The sequence below is a fragment of the Idiotropiscis lumnitzeri genome, chromosome 12 (assembly GCF_059441095.1).
Source record: "Idiotropiscis lumnitzeri isolate Australia: NSW breed Sydney's pygmy pipehorse chromosome 12, RoL_Ilum_1.0, whole genome shotgun sequence".
Taxonomy (NCBI): domain Eukaryota; kingdom Metazoa; phylum Chordata; class Actinopteri; order Syngnathiformes; family Syngnathidae; genus Idiotropiscis; species Idiotropiscis lumnitzeri.
This window is the reverse complement of record NC_142402.1, coordinates 21286116-21304077: the sequence shown is the minus strand read 5'-3', so window position 1 is coordinate 21304077 and position 17962 is coordinate 21286116. Positions and strand designations below refer to the sequence as shown.

Genomic DNA, 17962 nt, shown 5'->3' with positions numbered 1-17962 from the left:
AGTTTTATTTGTAACAGAACAAAATTGCCATTTTATTGAAAACATTCCTTATTTTCGTCTGTAAACATGACTCCAGTGTCATGCACTGATACTACAACTACCAGAATGCACCACAAAAAAATGGCCGAAATGCTGGCCTTCCTCCGCTCCCAACTAAACTTTAACATTTTCGTCGTCACTCGACACAATTTGATTAGTTTGTAACTAAACACGTGAAACCGGTGGTTCAGATTGGTGAGTCCAAACATGTTGTGGGCATTTTTTGCCTTTTTTTTTATCGTGTCGCGAGTGTGTTTGCGTCGTGACTCGCTTGTTCTTTTGACGAAACATTTGGCGCAATACTAACATTGTTCCGGAATTTACTGACGGTCAATGTGTGAAAAATGTTTTCTCGTAGCAACGTATAGCACTAATTTTAGACTGACCCTACTATTCAACGTTTTGGGATCACTTAAAAATGTTCGTATTTTTTAAATCATTTTTAAAGATAACGTCCAAAATACAATTGAAAAGTATATAAATTTGTTGTTGATTGTAAACACTTAACATAGTATATTAAATTGTTTATAAACTAATGTATATAGTATGTACATTTGACAATCCTTTATTTTAAGCCCTTCATAACTTTTATATTTATGATGACAAAATGCGAGTTTGTACGTAGCACTCGAGTGCAGCTGGAAAGAACTCTTAATACGATTTTATATTGGGCCAAAGTCATGTTCAGCCGACACAGCAGGATGTGGAACTGACATTTGAGTTTTGTAGCAGGAGCCCAAACAGCCACGAGACAGACAAATATGCTGAGGAACTTTTCGATGGCAGAATGCTGTATAGCCTGTAACCAAAGTCATCGACAAAGCTTTCAGTTGACTGATTCTGATATTTACATTGATGTTGAATGGATGGATGAACGAATTGAGCTGGCCATTCCTGCCCTTGAGCACAAAACTTGACCTGCGTGAAGTTGGCTCTGTAGTCTGTTTTAGACATTGTTCACATGGTTTCAAAACCCAAAAGGCGCAAGAGACTCCCAAACCTTTGAACAATATGACTCAAGACATTTGTTGTAATTGCATGATTAATATTGAGAGTTGAGTGGTGGGCACAAGAAATTTAGACCCAATGAATTGTCACACAGCCGACACATACTTTGGCCAACACGTTTAATACTTTTATCCAATTTTACTCTTTCCATCTCTACCACCAATGGCCCCAATGACCCCAAATAGTAAAATGAAGCAAAATTAAAATATACAGTTAAAAACATGGTGGATGACACAACTGGCCACGAGAGTTGTTGACGTTTAGTCATCACACTGAGCCGACAAAGGACATCCTGACAGAAGCGACGTAATTATTCCAACGGTGAACGTGATCCCAATTTGTTACATTGGAGACATTTGCTCTGGGGGAGCCACAACATCAGGTACACGTGCGCAATCTTATGATATGACTAACCCATTACAAAAGGTGTGCCGAAAGTTAGCCCCAGTTAGTGTAGACAGGACATTTTGTTTTTATTTTCCCCTACGCGGAGTGCCATGACAACATTTGATTTTAGTATACAAGACAGGACATGCTCAGAAATTTCAAGTAGCTGAAACCACCTCCTCCTTTTTTGTGATTTTATCAGAGGGGGAACTGGTGGGACAAAGAAAAAAAAAAAACATGTTTTGTCAAACTGCACGGACAAGCTGTAAATTATCACCATTAAAATTGGACTGTGGCTCTTTGAATGGAAGTAAATAATTCTAAAAGTTAGTCAATAAAGACAAACATTTCTCATGAGTAGGGTTGCAAAATTTGCAGTTTTCCATCGACAATGAAGGTTGGCCTTTAATAGAGAATTTAAGTACAGTTGGGGAAAATCTGAGGAAAACAACCACACTTCCTGCAATTTTGCAATAACTTGACTTATAAGAGCTATCCAAGGAGAAATATTTTTACATGGGTGTTTGCTTATTGTCAACCTCTTAAAATGATGGTCTCAGTCATATTTTGACCCCCCAAATTTTTTTGCAATAACGTCTCCTGATGCTGGCCACCTGTGCTAAAATGGCCGACATTGTTAAATTAAACGGATCATTCATTTCTACATTATTAATAAAAATTATCTAATCAAAAATTGGTTCTTTTTTGGGGGGGTGTTTTGCGGGGGAAAAATGACATAGACCATGACTTCAAGATGTTGACTTTAACATCAATCAAAATGGAAATTCACTGAAAATGTTCCACCCTCTTTGCAGCCCTAATCACGAGGCCAACTTACAAACGACACGTGATGAAGTAGTGCACAAAAATAAGAAAATATAAGTATATAAACAGGTGACAAGTGCTCCATTCCGACAACAAAAACAACGGAACCGGGTGCTGGAGGGAAAACGAAATAAGAAAAAGAAACTTAAATTGGCCAGGCGAGGCGAGGCGTCTCTAGTTGTCGTCGTCTTCGTTGTCGTCGTCCTCGCTGATGAGGTATCCCCGCGCCCCGCTGTGGTGAGGCGAGGGGGGCGGGGAGGTCTTGTTGAAGAAGGGCAGGCGGAAGGTGGGCGAGGGCGAGCGCTCCTCGCGGGTGGGGCTGCTGCTGGGGCTTTGGCGGGGGCTGATGGCCTGCAGCATGCGACCTTTGCCCTCCTTCAGCATGTGCTTCTGTTCACGCAACAGAAAAACTCCTAATAAACATTGAGCATTGAGGTTTGATTTTTCAAAATGCTGCTTTTTTTTTTTTTTTTAATTCATTAAAACTAAAAATCGTGTAGCGCTTTTCTTGGGAGGCTATCGAGGTCATTTGTGATCGACGTCTGCTTGCTGTTCTATACAAACAGCACCAGCAATTTTGATCACAGCAACAAATGGTAAATATCGGAACGTTAGAACAGCGTTGCGCAGTTCAACACGTGACGAGGGCTCAGATTTATTTTTCTTAATAATCGAGTATTCTATTGATGATACCCTCCATTAATTGGATTTTAAAAATGATTTTGCATTATTAACCACACCAACATGGGATTTAGAGCATAGCTATTTTTTTGTCCACTTGGGGTCGCCATCCTGGTGTTCTACTTTTATCTGTGACGAGCTTGAAAAGGCGGGGCCTGGTGAGTGACGTGGGCGTCAGTAAATGAGACTTTTGTGTTGGTCGGCTGTCAACAGTTTGCATGTTGAGTGACGGCGTCAGTTGAGATCATCGACAGCTCGTGTATAAATGTGCTTACAACGGAAAATTGCACGATTGTGGCAAAAAAGAAAACAAAAAGTTTAAGCCATAGTTCCTGGATCTTTGCTTTCTTAATTGACACCAGCTGGCTTGCCTTCCAAAACCTTTTGTTTTTCTCGCTGCGTCATCAAAGAGAACGTAAGACATCCTCACCAGAGCGCCCTCGGGCCCGAACATCTGCAAAAAGTTGCCGATGAACTCCCGGGACTTCTCCTCCCACTTCTGGATGAGGTCGATGCTTTTCTCCTCCACCTTGAGCACAAACTCTTTGCTCTTCTCCTCCACGTCTCGCACCTTCCTCTTCACCTTGTCCACGCGCTCCTGCAGGTGGTACTTCTTCTCCTGGAGAACGGACACGTGCGTAACACGAAGAAGTCGCGCGTCGGCTGACGGATGTGAATGCGACGAGCGCTTCCTTACGTTGATGAAGCTGACGTTGAGTTCCTTGGCCGTGTAGCCCCTTTGCAGGTTGCGCCTGACGTACAGGTCGTAGTCGCGGACGATGCGCGTGATGATGTCAGAGGTGGAGATGCCTTCTGTCCGCTGGGTGGGCGCAAACATGCCTGCGCCGAGCAAACATTCTTTTCAATCCAAACCAATTTTAGGATTCAGAAAGCAGAACAATTTAATGCTCCTCCACTAGGGGGCAGAAAGTACAATTAATGTCTATCGCAAATTAAAGTTCTAGCGATTCTGGTTCCAACCTCAGCCCCGGACTTTCCAGTGTGCAGTTTGCATGTTCTTTCCGAGCTTGTTTACCTGCTTCCTTGATGTGCTTATACACGTCGTCGCTGCCAGCCGACGAGTACGGGATGTCGTCATGGGCCACAAAGTCAATCTGAAGCGGTAAAAAAAAAAGGAACACGGCGGGTTAAGTCACGAAAGCAAAGTACAAAATAGCAACGTGATCGGTTGGGAGGTCCTCTCCCGCACTCACGCGATGTTTGGCGAGGAACTCCGGCGTTAACGTCCAGGGGGCGTTGCGCACCACTTCGTCCACGTAGCGGCAATGTCGGACGGCGTCGTAGCGCTCGTCTTCATTCATGACCGTGAAGCCTTTGAACTTGTGCGTCAGGTCGTCACTGCACACTTTGAAACACAAATAGATGTGAAATGACTAAAAAGATTACGAGACGAAAGGCCGTCCAGTTCCAAACCGCTGAAAATTAAATCGTTCAAGAGGGCTGGATTAAGAAAAAAAAAATCTCATTGCTATGGCGATTTCATATTTTTTTTCCCCAAAATATTTTTCCACATATTTTTTTAACAAGCAACAAATTCCTCTGTATTCCAATATATAATATCAGATTAACTATAGATAAATGTTTTAGTCCTCTGGGCTAATCTTACACTCAAATAAAGCAAATGACCACTAAATTAATATAAAGAAGAATTCATCGAGCTTCTTCAATTTCAGTTGTTCACTTATCAACATTTTGACTTGCAGTCTTTTAAGCATTCGCTGCAACAGCTTCACAAAAATCGACCAAAACAAGTGCAAAAACAAAATCAAATTACAACGATAATGTATTCAAATCGGTGGCGTTATCACTTCAATTATTTTATGTTCCGCCAATCAATGCTACGTAAACACGCAGACGGCACATCTTAAGCATCCAGACGATATGTAAATAAAGACAAGAAGAAAGCCGACCGACTAATCCGATTAATTGCTCAGCCCGAGCACATGCGCGCGCACACACACTTACCTCCAACTATGAGGTGTGTGTTTGGGAAGAGGCGTTTGGCCTGCATTAGAGCCCTGGCATGTCCGGAGTGGAAAACGTCAAAGATTCCATCAGCATACACCCTCACCGGCCTTTCGGCTGAATGGACAGAAAACGGCGTCAATGACGAATCGTGTCGACGTGCTTTGAAACGAGCAAAGATCGATGATCATTTGGACTCACGCAGCGTTCCCCGTTTAGCCTCGTCCATGCTGACCCGTTCGTAGGGCTGCGCGTTCGCTGGCACCAGCTCGTCTGCGAATGGCGCCGGGTGCTTCAACCCCTGAAGGGGCCCCAGAGGTCACGTTCACACATTTATACAAGTCAAAAAGTGAAACTTGCAGCGACTCATTCAACGCATTCCAAGCAAATTTGAAATTTTCCTGAAAATTGGAGACGGTACTCGTCACCGGGAGATCGCCTGTGGTGCTCACGTGACCCCCTTTGGCGGGGTGTGCAGTATTTTAGAAATACTGTATTTTTCTTCGAAATATTATTTCTTCATGTAAAGCAACAAGCCAAACAACCGCCGTGCTCGCTTGCTTTTTTAATTGTGCAATGGCAATGAAGTTCCTTCGTACCAAACGAACCCTGGTGACACACACACATGCACGCACGCACGTGCATGTGCCGACTCACCACAGTGCATCTGGGGATTTTCCCAATCCTTTCTCCCACCTCGTTGTCCGCATTGGAGACATCTCGTTTCCTCTTCCTGGACTGAAGTGGCACGCTGGTGCTTTGCATCTGAGTCAGAGGTGAAGACAAACGACCATGACAGCTGCTCCCACCGAGAGCCAGCGGAGCGCGGCGACCGGCTAAAGTCACATGTCGTATTATTGACGAGGCACAAAGTCAGCGGTGCGACCATTTCAGATGCTTATTGACTTCGGCTGACCCCGTGACGCGAGTGACTCGTTGCGGTCTGCACACACATGCTCCATTTAGAGAACATCATCAGCATCTGCTACAGATACTCGGTTATCAATGACATAGCCCAATATTTTTATTGAACTTATATGCAATACATTGTATAGTAGTGCCATTACTGTTATTTAATTCATTCCTTGACCACTCTAGCAGGTGCTAACGTACACTTGCTAGGGAGACACTAGCTAAAAGCGTTAATAACTGCAAATATTGATGCTATTGTTAGCTCATCTGGGGCATTTTTCATTGTTAGCATTGTGCGAAATAGATGTTTAGAGACACGTAAAGCCACCTCTGATTAAAATTGAAAGTTATCCAAGCTTTTCTTGTTAAAGGCCACTTGCAGACATGCGTCAAACAGTGCTGGGGGCCTTCAAAGGGCCGATTTGTATTTCTAAACACCCAGGAAGCAGGTGTGCGTTCTATAAAAGCCTGTGACGATGGGAGGTGTGCCAACACTCGGCCTGCACATTTCATCATAAACGCTGCTCTAAAAGGTTGGGAGTGACAAGTCATGCTCAACCACATGCTTAGCAATCAACCCTTTGTTGTGATGATCATTTTCAACCAAACAATAACTAAATGTACTTTGTAAAGATTTTGCAAATTTTAAGGTGCAAGATTGTAAAATGTTGCGATTATTACACTCAAATGAGACCATTTTATCAACATGTTTATTTGTAGCTACAGTATACAAACCAATTTATTATTAGCAGTGGCCGTCATGTCAAATATCATTTTGGGTATATTTAGTGGGCCGCCTAAAAATGGATGATGGGCCGCAAATGGCCCCCTGGCCGTAGATTAGACACCTCTGCTTTTATGAACTCCGCCATTCAAGTAGACTGGTTATATTTTGCGAGTTTTTTCCCCCAAAATAAGACATTTGCAAACATTTGTTTTTGCTCTGGAAAATAACGATCAACATTCTTGCCTATTTAATTTCAATTTGAAAAAAAATGTTTTGTAACAAAAGGATGAAATTAAAACAATTAATCGACAAAATAATTGACAGATTAACCTATTATTACAATAAGGGTTATTTACAGTCTAATTGTCTCTCAAATTGTGATTTTTTTTTATTGTAAAACTGAGAATTTCCTCATCTGCAGACAGCAGTTCTAAGAACATCTGTTGACCTGATTTTTTTCAATTGTTTTATTTAAATTAACATCATAATATTTGTAATTGTCTGAAAACACTTTGTGAGTGCCAATGGAAGTCAAGACCTTTTTAAAGTTCCGTCGTGGACGTTAACTTGATTTTCTACCATCCAAAACCCTCAGTTGTGAGTAAATCCATCACGTTACCTATGAGCCAAACGACATTGCTCTATCCTAAGTGCGCGTGCAGGCTATTTTTAACACTTGTCAAGGTGAAAATCAGTTGAAACTATTGCGGCCAAAAAGCAAGTGATCGCAACCAGTGCCACTGGTTGAGCAGCTTTTAAATCTGCTGGTTTTCTTTTCGAGCAACACATCAACTCAACCTCCTAACAACTTGATTTTGTCGTGTTGCTGTTTACTTACTGTTCACTTTTGTCCGGTGTGCTACTTGTTGGTTTCTCGTTGCCCCCCCGCCCCTCCCTCCGCAAAGCTAGCTAGCCGGCTAACTGGAAGGAAGCTCGCTAACTACCGAGTATTGACACCGTCGACTACGAGCTCGATGCTAGCTGTCAACTTGTTCGGCTTGTTAGCTAACTTGGAGCGAGTCGGCCGGAGACAAGTTGAAACAATCCCCCTCCCGGTGGCGAGGTGCTACGCCCTGGTGCTCGCTGTGCAAGCCGCGGAACAGTGCACAGAGCAAGGCGAGACACGCAATTCGGCAGCAGAGCAGTGACAGGTTGTACTACAACGCTGACAGGTCAATTTGGGAACTACAAAAGTGGAACAGCCTGTCAGCGGAAGAGATTTGGGAGGTTAACCTTTCCGGGTTTGGGCTGGGGCGGTGCTGCCACCTAGCGAATAGACACTTGAAATGAGTAGTCATTTTATTATTATTAACTTCTGCAACGCATCCATTTCCATGTTTCTTTTCAATAAAAGTTATATTCATCTGAATTATTGTTGTATTGCACTGGAGAGGGGAGCTCTCTAATCTCGTTGCACACTTGAGTACAATGACAATAAAGGGATTTCTGATTCTGATTCTGATATCTAAATTACTACCAATAGGTCGACCACTGTCTCTTTCGCTTGTGGCTCTCGTTTGATGATTAGTTCTGTGTGTTTGTTTAAATGTTTTTGTTGTTGTGGTTCTTCTTCCTTGCACTTTGAATATTTTTTTTCACCTTTTATGTTATTTAATTTTTTTCATGCTCGAAATAAAAAAAGGGACTTTTGGGCAAACTGCTTTCCTGTATAATTCTCACCTGTAGGTGGCGGTAATTTCCGTTGTGTTTCATTTCACGCGTCGACGAAGAACGCACTAGCGGCCGGGCGGTGTCTTGTTTTGGCGCTTCAGCTTCCAGCATCATCGCCGCTCATCACTTGTCTTCTCTTTTCTTCTCCTCGGGAACAAGGCCGAGCAAACCGGACTGTTTTGTCACTGGACTTGACTTGGACGCCAGGTGTTTATTCCCCTTCCGAATGTTCCCCTCGTACATGCTTAGGCAGCTTTAAACAAACGTGTACGTTGTTTTTTTCCCCGGTGCTTCTCTTGGGCCCTCTCGGATTAGCATGCGAACCTAGACAGCCATCTGTCAGTAAGATTTTTAATTAGATTAAACCATGTTTGGCAGATTTAATCAAGATTCAAATCTCACTCGATTTTCAAAACCTTGACAATTTGTCGTAGTAGCTATTATTTTGTTGTTAGGACAGCGGGAGAAGCAATGTTGAGCATCTTGGGAACAGTGACGTCATACACGGGCTAGCGTAGTCGTCGGAAAACATGATATTAAACAATTTATGTGTTTTAATGCTATGGTAGTGACACAATCGTTGGTATGTGTATCTGTCGTGGTTATTTAAAAGGCTTTTCAATTTAGTTAAAAACGACGCCCAATCTCAGTCTGTCATGACATATAAAGAGAGCGTTGTAAGAAGCAGCTGTTCTCATATTAACAGTGTGACAGGCCCAGGGCCACGTCTTCCTTTTTTGGGAATGCTTATCATCACATAAACACCGGTTTTGTTCGCAAGCATGAAGGTTTTAACACATTCATGTTCACATGTTTGTGATGGGCAAATATTGCGCCCCGGGGCCACTCAAAGTTCATTGACGCAGGCCCCACCGTGCAAGTACTTATTTCATAAATAAATACAATGTAATCAACATATAAAGCCCAGATGATTTGAAATGTTAAACAATCAGATATAGTACTGCCTCCCAAAGATATAAATAATGTGCAAAAAAAAAAAAAACAAATGTAAGTGATTAAATCTAAGGAGTACAACGTAAAAATGTTTGTGTGAAAATGTAAGGAGTAGAAGTAAAAAGTAGGCTGCAAATTCAACATTACAGTGAAATATCGATACCTAAAATTTCACCTGGAGTCAGGTAACAGTCTTTGTTCTCCGTTGGTTGCTACTTGATACCTCTGATCATGAATATACGGGGCCAGTGCTGGTTCCGCCAGGGCCTGCACAACACGGCTCACGGTGGCCTGAAAACGTAAATATTGCAGCATGGACAGTAATTGCACTTTCTTTACAGCCTCTTTCAATATTTTAAAAAGCGGTTTGCTGAAGTCTTGTGCTGACATCTCGTGTGAAAAAAATGCATGAATGATGCAAAACATTTTATGCAACTTTGGAGATGTTTTTTTTTTTTAGTTTTAGCTCTTCATTTATTATGTTTGTGATTCTGAATTTTAACCATGTCAAGCACATTTGTGAGTCGATGTAGGAAAAAATCTCCTCTTTTATTGACTTTTATAATTGATGAGAAGATGCACTTCCCGTCTTCCCGCAGTATGTCGGACAAGAGTGAGCTGAAAGCCGAGCTTGAGAGGAAGAAACAGCGCATCGCTCAGATTCGAGAGGAGAAGAAGAGAAAAGAAGAGGAGAAGAAGAAGAAGGATGTTAGTCTCTCGAACAATAACGCAGATTGAGATGTCGGAAGCGGTCTTGGAGCTTGTCCTTGTCCTCTGCAGGGAGACTCAAAGCGTTCTGTGGAGGCGGGTGCCGAAGACTCGGACCTGGAGAAGAAGAGGAAGGAGGCCGAAGCTTTGCTGCAGAGTGTCGGCATAACCCCTGACATACAACATGGTACCGACACAAACACACGGAGCAGCGGCATGTGCTTTTTTTTCCCCCCACTGCAGTGGTACTTTGACTTATTAGTAAGGTGAAACGATTTTGACAAATAATTGAGATTCCCCCTTTGCAATAATTTTTTTCCATGGCGATGATATATATTTAACAAACACAAGCAAAATAAAAATAATATTACAATGAACAAAATGAGATTTATCATACATAAATGTTTTGGTCTTCTAGGTGAGCGTTATGCTTACAATAAAGGCAAATGAAACATGAATCCAAATGAAAGTCAGTTTATCTGCGTGAATTAGAGCAGCTAACTTACTTCAACAAAAATGCCAACAACAATGCGGCTTTATCACTTCAACTTTTCATGTTATTGTTCTTGCTGTCGACTGAAATTGACATAACGGTGCCCACGGGCTCAGTTTGCGAACGTCTCATGACCAAACCCAGGAAGCAGTTGAGCCGTGACGTTTGCAAGCTGCGCACGTGTGAACTGGGACGTCAATTTCAGTGGACAGCAGGTGGCAGTACAGGACAAAATGCTTGTCCCTTTCTTTTTCTCGTAAGAATCCAATCTTAGACTCATGAAGTCCCAAAGAACAAATTATTGCAAAGATATTTTTTCATTTGACTTGGCATTTTTTTGTTCAAGCCATTTCTTATTTAAGACTTTAACCTGATGCGTCAACAAATATGTGCAGCATGTTAAAGACGACCGATGATGATTGATCAATTTCGGTTCATAAAACTCTAAATAATAAATAGTGAATATTTTAAAAAAAACATGTTCATTTCATTGTTATTATTTCTGAAATTTGCACCGTTGTTGTCATTTTGCACTGTCCGCTGTTAATGTCGAACCGTGCTTAAGTCAAAGTACCGCTGTACCAATAACAATATCCGGGATGGCCTCGATGGACTGCTTGATACGCTGAAGCTTTAACCAAATTAAATGTTTTACTTTGGCTAAGTTGTGTTCACCCCTCTCACCTCACACATTATCGGACCATTTTGTGCATGACACCTAAGCCTGCCTATCATTTATCTTCATTCTCTCTTCTCTCCCCTATCTGTGTGTGTGTGTGTGTGTGTGTGTCCTCGTCTCGGCCCCCTTGCTGTGCATGCTTCACTCATCCACTCATCCACTCGCCACTGCTACCCCCTACTCCCCCCCCCACCCACCCACTGGTCAAACAGCCACAGCTCAGCCCCTGAGGGTAGTAACAGAGGATACCTGTCTATTTCACTACCTAGTCCCCGCCCCCATGTCTCCCTCCAACAAATCAGTGGCCAGCGACGCTGGAAGCCAGGATTCCGGGGACGGAAACGCAGGACCAAGGTGTGTATGCACGTGCGTGGCGTGTGAGATAAGCAGACACTTCATTAGGTACACCAAATGCGCTAGCCAACATTTTATTCAAGTCGATATTTTTTTTTCTAAAATAGGTTCTGTGTGTCTCCAGGTTTAAACTTAGTATTATGATCATATTGCGCTTGTACAATAAGAATTAAGCACATTAATCCAACCGTTTTACGCCATCCAATGAGGCTGACATTTTTTTTGCAGCATAGTTTAATTCACAGTGAGAACGGTATTAATAAAAAAAATGTTATTTCTATCTTGTTTAGTATCATAACACAAACTAGGTATAGAAATATACAACCTCAATAATGAACAAATGTAAAGGTGAAAAAAACTATCTATTGCTTTTGTAAAGGCAGAAATTTGGGTATAGCAAATAATTATCATAGATTAGGGGAGCCTAGTGATGCATTAATTTAACATTTTCCTCCCAACAATTCTTGAATTAAAGTGTATTGCGTATTTGTAAAATAACAAAACAAACAATTGATGTCATTAAATAGGTAATTTATTGAAAATAGAAAAATTGAGGCTCGGAAAAAAGGTTAGCTAACATGGGTAAGTCGACCACAAGAATTGGTTGACGCAAACATTTTTCCCTCAAAACTCTAAGAAATCGTTTTAAAACCTTATTTGCTGCAACTTGAACAAAGCTCCGGAGTACATGAAGCGAATGCCGAATGATGACGTGTTTCCTCTTTGCCTTTTCACCAGCACGCTATTTGCTCGATTAACACGCACTTCTGCTCTCCCCTTCTTCCTTCCTGACTCTATCCTCCATCTTAAATTTCGACCACATCTCACCCATGACTCGTCGTCTTGTGCGGTTGGTTCGTCCTGCTGCTGTCCATGTGTCCGCTTTCTCCCGTCTCTCTGTCTCTTGCTAACTCCGTCTGCTGGTTTGGCCCCTTAAGGACTTTGCATTGGGATCCTGACCCCTCCACTCTGCAACTCCACTCCGACTCTGAGCTGATGGGGTACTGCTCCTCCTCCTCTCACCTCACCTCCTGTAGCTACCAGCTTTAATTAGCTTCTCTAGTTTCAACTCAGAAGTGTCCAAATATGTTTGAGCGTTAGCAATATGTCTGTTAGCCCTCATCCTCATGTCTCCTGTCATCTCAATTTCTCGCCGTCATTGCGAGCTTGTTCGTATGTTTATGTGCGCTGTGATTGCCTCCATGCAGACGTGGGGCCGTGAGGCTCAGCATGTCCAAAGTCACCCAAGTGGACATTGTCCCCAAAGAAATGGTGTCCTACTCAAAAGAAACCCAGACTCCCTCTGAAGCTCACACAGATCAAAAAGCAGGTAAACAAACACACCGTTTGATTTATGATGAATTGTCTGCTAGTCAAATTCTGACAACCATTAAAAGAGTTGTGTATAAATGCCACAACATTTGGGAACGAGCACTTAAAAGACAGCATAATTACGCAACAGTGACATGTATCTGGCATGCGCACAATCGTGAACACATAAACAATTGCAGTCAGTAGTTAAAGTGTTAACACAAACAAACCACCTTCAATAATATTTACACGCAATTAGAATTATTGGAGAATTGCAACATTACAGCTTTACATTCATTAAAATTAACAACACTAACATTCCACCAGATGGCGCCAAAGTCAAAAAATATCAACAAGATGAGAGTTTAAGCAAAGGTTCAGGGCAAAAGAAAATTTCAATTTGCAAATGCTGAACAGTAAATATGTGGCGGATCACAGTATTATTCGAATTGTTTTATTTTCTGTGCTCTCCAGATGAGGATGAGGATGATGAGATAAGTGCGCCCCCACCGGCAGACGACGCTCAGGTGGAAAAGGAAGACCAGGGTGACCAACATGAAGAAGGTTTGTAACATCACACTAGAAGACAAAATTAAATCGAATCAAACTGAATCATCGCTTTAAAAAACGTCCAATAGCTGAAAAGTGATTGTTGTTAAAGCTTGCTTGCAGTTTACTTCCTGTTGGAGTTTGACAAACTCAGTTGGATCAATCCTAATCCAAATTATGACTCAGAAAAAGTATTACTTTCACAGTGATGCTTCGCATATTTGTCCTCTGTTTGTAGACACCCCCAAGGAGCTAACAGAAGAAGAGAAGCTGCAGGTCCTGCACTCTGAGGACTTCCTGTCCTTCTTTGAACGAGGCAGCAGAATTTTAGAGCGGGCGCTGTGCGAGCAGGTGGATGTCTGCTTTGACTACAGCGGGCGAGATCTGGAAGACAAGGAAGGGTGAGGCCCATTCAGGGAAGAGAGAAAAAAATGCTGACGGAGATGAAATGCAGGACTCGCAATTTATTCTGCGCTGCTCAGGGACCTGCAGGCGGGCGCCAAGCTGGTTCTGAACAGACAGTTTGCAGATGAACGCTGGACCAAAAACAGAGTGGTCACCTGTCTGGACTGGTCACCGCAGGTGGGTTTGTAATACATCCCACTTTGGATCACACGTAGTCAAGTGTAATTTGTGAGCACAATTCATTTTTGATCGCAAATTAAATCGTTAATGAACCAAAGTTCCACTTTTTCTCCATTTTTTCTATACTTGGTTGCAAACCTGTTCCACTAGTACCCCGAGCTGCTTGTGGCCTCGTACAACAACAACGAAGACTCTCCTCATGAGCCTGATGGAGTCGCACTTGTCTGGAATCTGAAATACAAGAAGAACACCCCGGAGTACATCTTCCACTGCCAGGTGAGAGGGAGCACAGCTACCAGACAACACATTTGTTGGGGGAGGAAAGTTATTTTTATTATTTTAAGAATAAATAGACAAAAAACTCATCCAGTCTGAAATTCCTAAATTGGGCTCCTTAAAATTCCTTATTATATGTCACAGATTTATCAAAGCTTCTAATTGTCCGGTCCTCATATGTTGGTATGTTGTTTGGCGGACCCCCAAGCGACGGCTCGCGGGCCCCAGTTGGCGCACCACTGACCAACAAATACTCAAAATAAAACCTCATTGCTTTGTGTGCTTTTCTTCAGTCCGAGGTGATGTCAGCCAGCTTTGCCAAGTTTCACCCCAACCTCGTTGTCGGCGGCACCTACTCGGGACAGATTGTCTTATGGGACAACCGCAGCAACAAGCGAACCCCCGTCCAGAGAACGCCGCTGTCTGCTGCTGCGCACACCGTAACGCCCTGCCCGTCGCTCACATCATTTCCTCACCAACGCACACTTGCCATATTTGTCTCTTGATCGATTGTTGTATGGCAGCATCCCGTTTCCTGCGTGAACGTGGTGGGGACCCAGAACGCCAACAACTTGATCAGCATCTCCACAGACGGCAAGATGTGCTCGTGGAGCCTGGACATGCTGTCGCAGCCGCAGGTACCGGCGTCACTCGTCCTTGTTGAGATCCGTACGCGGCAGTTGCTGAGTCTCGTTGGCCCCGCCCCCAACAGGACAGTCTGGAGTTGGTGTTCAAGCAGAGCAAGGCGGTGGCTGCCACCTCCATGGCCTTCCCGCTAGGTGACGTGAATAACTTTGTGGTGGGCAGCGAGGACGGGTCCGTCTATACCGCCTGTCGACATGGAAGGTGAGTTCTTATTCAGTCGGCGGCATTTTTACGGCCTCTGATTGGTTGGTCCCAGCAAAACTCGTTTCTTCAACCCTGTGCCTTGAAGCGCTGGCGTCCTGGCTGTTTTCAATCTCTCCCTGCTGCGACACACCTGATTCAAATGATCAGATCATCAGGCGAGATAATGATTTTGATTATTTGAATCAGGTGTGTTGCAGTCAGGAGGGATTTGAAAACAGGCAAGACAACCAGCCATCGAGGAACAGGATTGAGTACCGCTGGCCTAAATCATTCATTAAGTAACTTGTAATTAGTTAAAAGATCGCAAATCAAATCCCGGCCTTTTACCTCCGGCCTCGCGAGTGAGAATAACGTTCGATGATGTTGTTTTGTCATTTTTTGGAAATTGAATTTGAAAATTGAATTTTATTTTCATTGCAAATGTCACAGAACAGAGCACCAAAATTCAATTGTTTTAGATAAATAGTTTGTTCTGAAAGGCTTTTGATTATGCGTGCTGTCATTTTGATGGTTTCTATAATTGCGACATGTTAGCGGTGGATGAAGTCCCCACCGAAGTTGCCAGACGCATCTTTCCCAGCGGGCTACGTCATTCCGTTGTGTTGCGTGTGCCTTCCAGTAAGGCGGGAATCACTGAGGTGTTCGAGGGCCACCACGGCCCAGTGACGGGCTTGAGCTGTCACACGGCAGCAGGACCTGTGGACTTTTCTCATCTCTTCATCTCTTCTTCGTTCGACTGGACCGTCAAACTCTGGAGCACCAAGGTGACTTAGCGTTTCGTCCCGCTGTGTTGCCGTTCAGCCACAGCGGCCTCGCTACGTTGCACTTTTCTTGTGGGATGGTGTCTGCTTGTCTTTATTGCAAGATGCAGTGGATCGAAAACATATTTGTGATGTGAAAAAAGGAAGACCAAGAGCAATCATTTCAAAACTTTTCCCGCCATTAATGTGAAATAGGATGTTAAAAACTGCAGTCAGTGTCAATGTCTAATTTTTTTTTTTTTTTTGGGGGGCAATTCTGTGACATTCTTGGCAATTGATGTCCTCCACGCAGAGCACTCGCCCACTGTACTCCTTTGAGGACAGTTGCGACTACGTGTACGATGCCATGTGGTCTCCAACGCACCCTGCACTCTTCGCATGCGTGGACCTCGCCGGACGTCTGGACTTGTGGAACCTCAATAATGACACAGAGGTACGCTTGATTGAAGTGTCCGCAGTGGAATCGATCGGAATGTTCTATTTTGGGGGAGTTCGGCGGTCTTCTCACACTCAGCATCACTTGTTTTTTCGCAGGTTCCCACCGCCAGCGTGTATGTGGAAGGGGCTCCAGCACTGAACCGCGTGCGATGGGCTCATTCCGGAAAAGAGATTGCGACCGGAGACTCGGAGGGACAAGTGCAGGTGTACGACGTGGGCGAGGTGAGCGAAAGCAGACGTCAAATGAGCACATTACAAATGCGACGTTCGGAAGTTGAGCTGTGATAGGTCGTTACCCCGAGCAAGTGGCAAAATGGCCGCTCCCCCGACATGGAATCAGAAGAGTTGGGCTGCATAGAACATATTGCAAAGAAGATTTTGGGGTTGACAGATTTGTACTTGGCAACTTCCCACCGCTGGTGTTGTCCGACGCTTTTCATCATCTTTCATCTTTTCCCCAGCAAATCTGCGTGCCCAAGGCTGACGAGTGGACGCGCTTTGTCAGGACTCTGGCCGACATCAACGAGAACAGAGACGAAGCCGAGGAGCTCGCCAACGTTTGACGACACAAACGCCCTCCCCCCCCCCGGTCTGTACACTACACGGCATAATCACACGACCGGAATTTGCCTAAATCCTGACTTGGCCTGGAGATACGTGCAGTGTTAGATTATAATAGAGCACTTTTGATGTGATTTAATTTTAGGGCGTCAGTCGTCTCTGGCAGCAGCATGAGAACAAAAAAAATCAAACATGGAAAATTGTAAAAGAAAATAGCGTCACGTAAATTGGAACCTTTAACATTCCCGGGCTTCGCTGACCGCTTTCAACCTCAACCAATATGCAACCTTTGTACTTGCACCTTTATACTAACATTTTAATGTTTATTTTGGGTTTTCTTTACCCCCAAGACATGTTTTAATATTTCCGAAACAATCTGAGAAAATTCAAAAATGACGCACCCTACCCGATCAGCCCAAATTGGACACACTCGTTTTCTGTGGCCTGTGCAGGAGTGTGTTTTATTTTAACCACATCAATATTTAATATTTATTCCGGTGCTTACACTTATTTAAAATATGATTCATATTCTTTCAAATGCTGCTTTGCGTAGCACGCATAATGAGCACTTCAAGCTTTTTTTTAACCTGTCAAACTATTCAGGCCTCAACTTTGAACGGCTATTATTTGCTGTGTGTCATACATTTCATGTTTAAAGAACAGTATTCCCTTTTTTAATATCACAATGAATTTTGACGACGGTGTAATCCAGAGATGGTTTTGATAGCTAGTTTACCGTCCAATTTTTCCTTCTGTCCATGAACACTCCACCTAGTCTATCCAAATAGTGTTTCTCAATCTGATGGACAATTTGAGACCTTTACTTGTTGATGATTAAAAAAACAGTATAAAGATGTGTGACTACCTGTATATCATTTCTAATTATCTATCACACTGTTATATTTTTAGGTGAGAGTTTTTATCCAATTAGGATTGAGTTAGCTTTTGTGTTGCCTCGCAGATTTCAGCATCACTTGCGGGCGTTGGTGCTATGGCCTTCAACGGCATTTTAGAGTTGATAGACAGTTGCGATAGCCAATCAGATCACGAGTTTCTTCTCACAAAAAGAAACGCATGTATCCTTGGAGAGTCTAAACAGTTTTTGGCGCGTTCTCATTAAGTGTTCAGCATTCTTGAAATATTAAAACTCCGTTTGAATGGCTGCAAAATGCGTTCTAGTGCTGATGCAGCGGCACGTCCTTTTTGGA

At 43.2% G+C, this 17962-nt stretch overlaps 2 protein-coding genes across 7 annotated transcripts; one reads left to right on the top strand and one right to left on the bottom strand.

Moving 5' to 3' along the window:
• Positions 1-120: 120 nt before the first annotated feature.
• LOC148326494 (dynein, cytoplasmic 1, intermediate chain 2a-like) lies at positions 121-17608 on the top strand. 5 transcript variants are annotated; one of them, XM_088310193.1, is made up of 17 exons: positions 121-234; positions 9790-9898; positions 9971-10085; positions 11283-11424; positions 12363-12425; positions 12633-12754; positions 13210-13299; positions 13523-13685; positions 13767-13866; positions 14020-14145; positions 14439-14585; positions 14670-14783; positions 14858-14991; positions 15614-15758; positions 16048-16188; positions 16290-16415; positions 16655-17608. In XM_088310193.1, the coding sequence occupies exons 2-17, from the start codon at positions 9791-9793 to the stop codon at positions 16754-16756; spliced, it is 1938 nt and encodes a 645-aa protein (XP_088166319.1). In that variant the 5' UTR covers positions 121-234; position 9790; the 3' UTR covers positions 16757-17608. The 5 variants fall into 5 exon arrangements, with proteins under 5 accessions (XP_088166319.1, XP_088166320.1, XP_088166318.1 ...); XM_088310194.1 differs by lacking the exon at positions 121-234 and adding an exon at positions 8280-8443 and having other exon boundaries at positions 11340-11424; XM_088310192.1 differs by lacking the exon at positions 121-234 and adding an exon at positions 8280-8443.
• pcyt1aa (phosphate cytidylyltransferase 1A, choline a) lies at positions 1150-7772 on the bottom strand. 2 transcript variants are annotated; one of them, XM_088311404.1, is made up of 9 exons: positions 7404-7772; positions 5584-5691; positions 5128-5227; positions 4927-5043; positions 4155-4306; positions 3977-4055; positions 3638-3780; positions 3371-3559; positions 1150-2649 (listed from the first exon to the last, which is right to left on the bottom strand). In XM_088311404.1, exons 2-9 carry the CDS (start codon positions 5689-5691, stop codon positions 2434-2436), a joined length of 1104 nt encoding a protein of 367 aa, XP_088167530.1. In that variant the 5' UTR covers positions 7404-7772; the 3' UTR covers positions 1150-2433. The 2 variants fall into 2 exon arrangements, with proteins under 2 accessions (XP_088167530.1, XP_088167531.1); XM_088311405.1 differs by having other exon boundaries at positions 5623-5691.
• Positions 17609-17962: the final 354 nt, after the last annotated feature.

Excerpts from the sequence above, each read along its gene's own strand:
- LOC148326494 (XM_088310193.1), top strand. The coding sequence starts at position 9,791 with ATGTCGGACAAGAGTGAGCTGAAAGCCGAGCTTGAGAGGAAGAAACAG. Across the intron at positions 12,755-13,209 it reads TCACACAGATCAAAAAGCAG|ATGAGGATGAGGATGATGAG; the intron begins GTAAACAAACAC and ends TGTGCTCTCCAG. Across the intron at positions 16,189-16,289 it reads ACCTCAATAATGACACAGAG|GTTCCCACCGCCAGCGTGTA; the intron begins GTACGCTTGATT and ends GTTTTTTCGCAG.
- pcyt1aa (XM_088311404.1), bottom strand. The coding sequence starts at position 5,691 with ATGCAAAGCACCAGCGTGCCACTTCAGTCCAGGAAGAGGAAACGAGAT. Across the intron at positions 3,781-3,976 it reads TAAGCACATCAAGGAAGCAG|GCATGTTTGCGCCCACCCAG; the intron begins GTAAACAAGCTC and ends TGCTCGGCGCAG. Across the intron at positions 3,560-3,637 it reads TCAACGTCAGCTTCATCAAC|GAGAAGAAGTACCACCTGCA; the intron begins GTAAGGAAGCGC and ends TCCGTTCTCCAG.